Source organism: Nerophis ophidion, linkage group LG23 (genome assembly GCF_033978795.1).
Source record: "Nerophis ophidion isolate RoL-2023_Sa linkage group LG23, RoL_Noph_v1.0, whole genome shotgun sequence".
Taxonomy (NCBI): Eukaryota; Metazoa; Chordata; class Actinopteri; order Syngnathiformes; family Syngnathidae; genus Nerophis; species Nerophis ophidion.
In genome coordinates this window covers 30,866,312-30,868,024 of record NC_084633.1, presented here as the reverse complement: position 1 = coordinate 30,868,024, position 1,713 = coordinate 30,866,312, and the positions used below count along the sequence as shown (strand labels likewise).

The following is a 1,713-nucleotide window of genomic DNA, read 5'->3' as shown; positions in this document are numbered from 1 at the left end:
TCCTGCAGTCCTGGGTTCAAATCCAGGCTCGGGATCTTTCTGTGTGGAGTTTGCATGTTCTCCCCGTGAATGCGTGGGTTCCCTCCGGGTACTCCGGCTTCCTCCCACTTCCAAAGATATGCACCTGGGGATAGGTTGATTGGCAACACTAAATTGGCCCTAGTGTGTGAATGTGAGTGTGAATGTTGTCTGTCTATCTGTGTTGGCTCTGTGATGAGGTGACGACTTGTCCAGGGTGTATCCCGCCTTCCGCCCGATTGTAGCTGAGATAGGCGCCAGCGCCCCCCGCAACCCCGAAGGGGAATAAGCGGTAGAAAATGGATGGATGGATGGATAATCACGTTATTACCTGCATGCATAATGTAAATTAAAACATTTTTAAGCCGGCCCTCTGAAAACAGCCATTACTGCGATGTGGCCCTCCATGATGATAAGTTTGACACACCTGTTAGACGAAGTACAAAGGTGGTGTACGCGTGTCTCTCTCTTCTTTCCCCCTTTCCCTCTCAATTCATAGCCAAATCAGTCTAAAAGTGATTATTCAGCATTTATATGCATTTTACATTTTCTGTGAGCAAAATATAATTGCCGCATAGTCCGGACTATAAGCCGCACATTTCTTCTTACACTTTGAACACTGCGGATAATAAGACTGTGTGACAAATTATAAAACTTTTCAACTTCCGATAAAACACTCTTATTGGAACGCTGGGTTTTAGTCAATACTGATGTACAGCCGTATGTACATTTATTGTTTTATGATGTGGAATGTTGGAAAAGGCTTGATCAAGTGAAATTACTCAGGCAATGATGGGTATTTCAAAGCATAAACCTGTTTATTATTAGCCGTCTGAATTAAGTTGAAGTGGAGTGGCCACAAACATTATTAAAATAAACTCACATATTGATGCAGACACGTTTGTTACTGGACACTTTCTACGGCGCCTCTACTTTTGGAACTTTATCTGTTATTAATATGTAAATAATGATGTAATCCTTGTTTATATTGACTAATGTTCGGTTTTAGACTTCAATGTTGTTTAATTAAGGAGACCCATTACATATGTCTAAGCTTGAGTGCTATTGTGTGCCTAGCTGTTGTGTAGCTGCTAGCTCCTAGTAGCCAATAGCCTACCATGTTTACCTTTTTGTTAATGACTTGACTGAAATACAAGAAAAGACCAACTTTGTGTGTTTATTGGAGGACATTTAGACGTTAACTACCTGCGGAGCTGGACACAAGTAAACAAGGAATGTTTGTATGAGTTCCAATACAATCTGATTTTTTTTTCACTGATATCAGACCAAGACAATCCATTCTTCACACCTGTATGTATGAATGCATAGTAATGCCATAATGTTGTGTTTTTAAAATGTAAAGCTTGGCAAATGATAAAAAAAAAACAAAGCACGACGACAAAATTTCCAGCTGGGCAGTGTTTAGCACAAGTGGGGTTGCAGTTTTGCTGCCCGACAACGGAGGACTTTGAGAAAACTGTCAATTTTATGGGAGTCGCGGCGGAAGCAGGACAAGAGGAAATTGAACTTGGTCAGCTTGGATATCCTGTCCTGTCCGTCATTGCCTCCTCCTCTGTAGGGCAGTGAGGAGATGGTCTGAGCCGCCTGGTCCATCTGCGTCAGAAGACGGGGGAGGGAAAAAAAATGAATATTCGCAGTGAGGGGCACAAAGTGGTGTGGCGAGTGCATACCTTG

General features: G+C 42.4%; 1 protein-coding gene across 1 annotated transcript in view; it reads right to left on the bottom strand.

Moving 5' to 3' along the window:
• Positions 1-1,428: 1,428 nt before the first annotated feature.
• prl (prolactin) overlaps positions 1,429-1,713 on the bottom strand; it is a 10,148-nt gene continuing 9,863 nt past the window's right edge. Inside the window, exons 4-5 of the mRNA XM_061884137.1 lie at positions 1,710-1,713; positions 1,429-1,632 (exon numbers count right to left, since the gene is read on the bottom strand). The exon at positions 1,710-1,713 is cut by the window's right edge and continues 179 nt beyond it. Coding sequence (XP_061740121.1) covers positions 1,441-1,632; positions 1,710-1,713 — 196 coding nt within the window. The 3' untranslated portion in view covers positions 1,429-1,440. The remainder of the gene's footprint in view (positions 1,633-1,709) is intronic.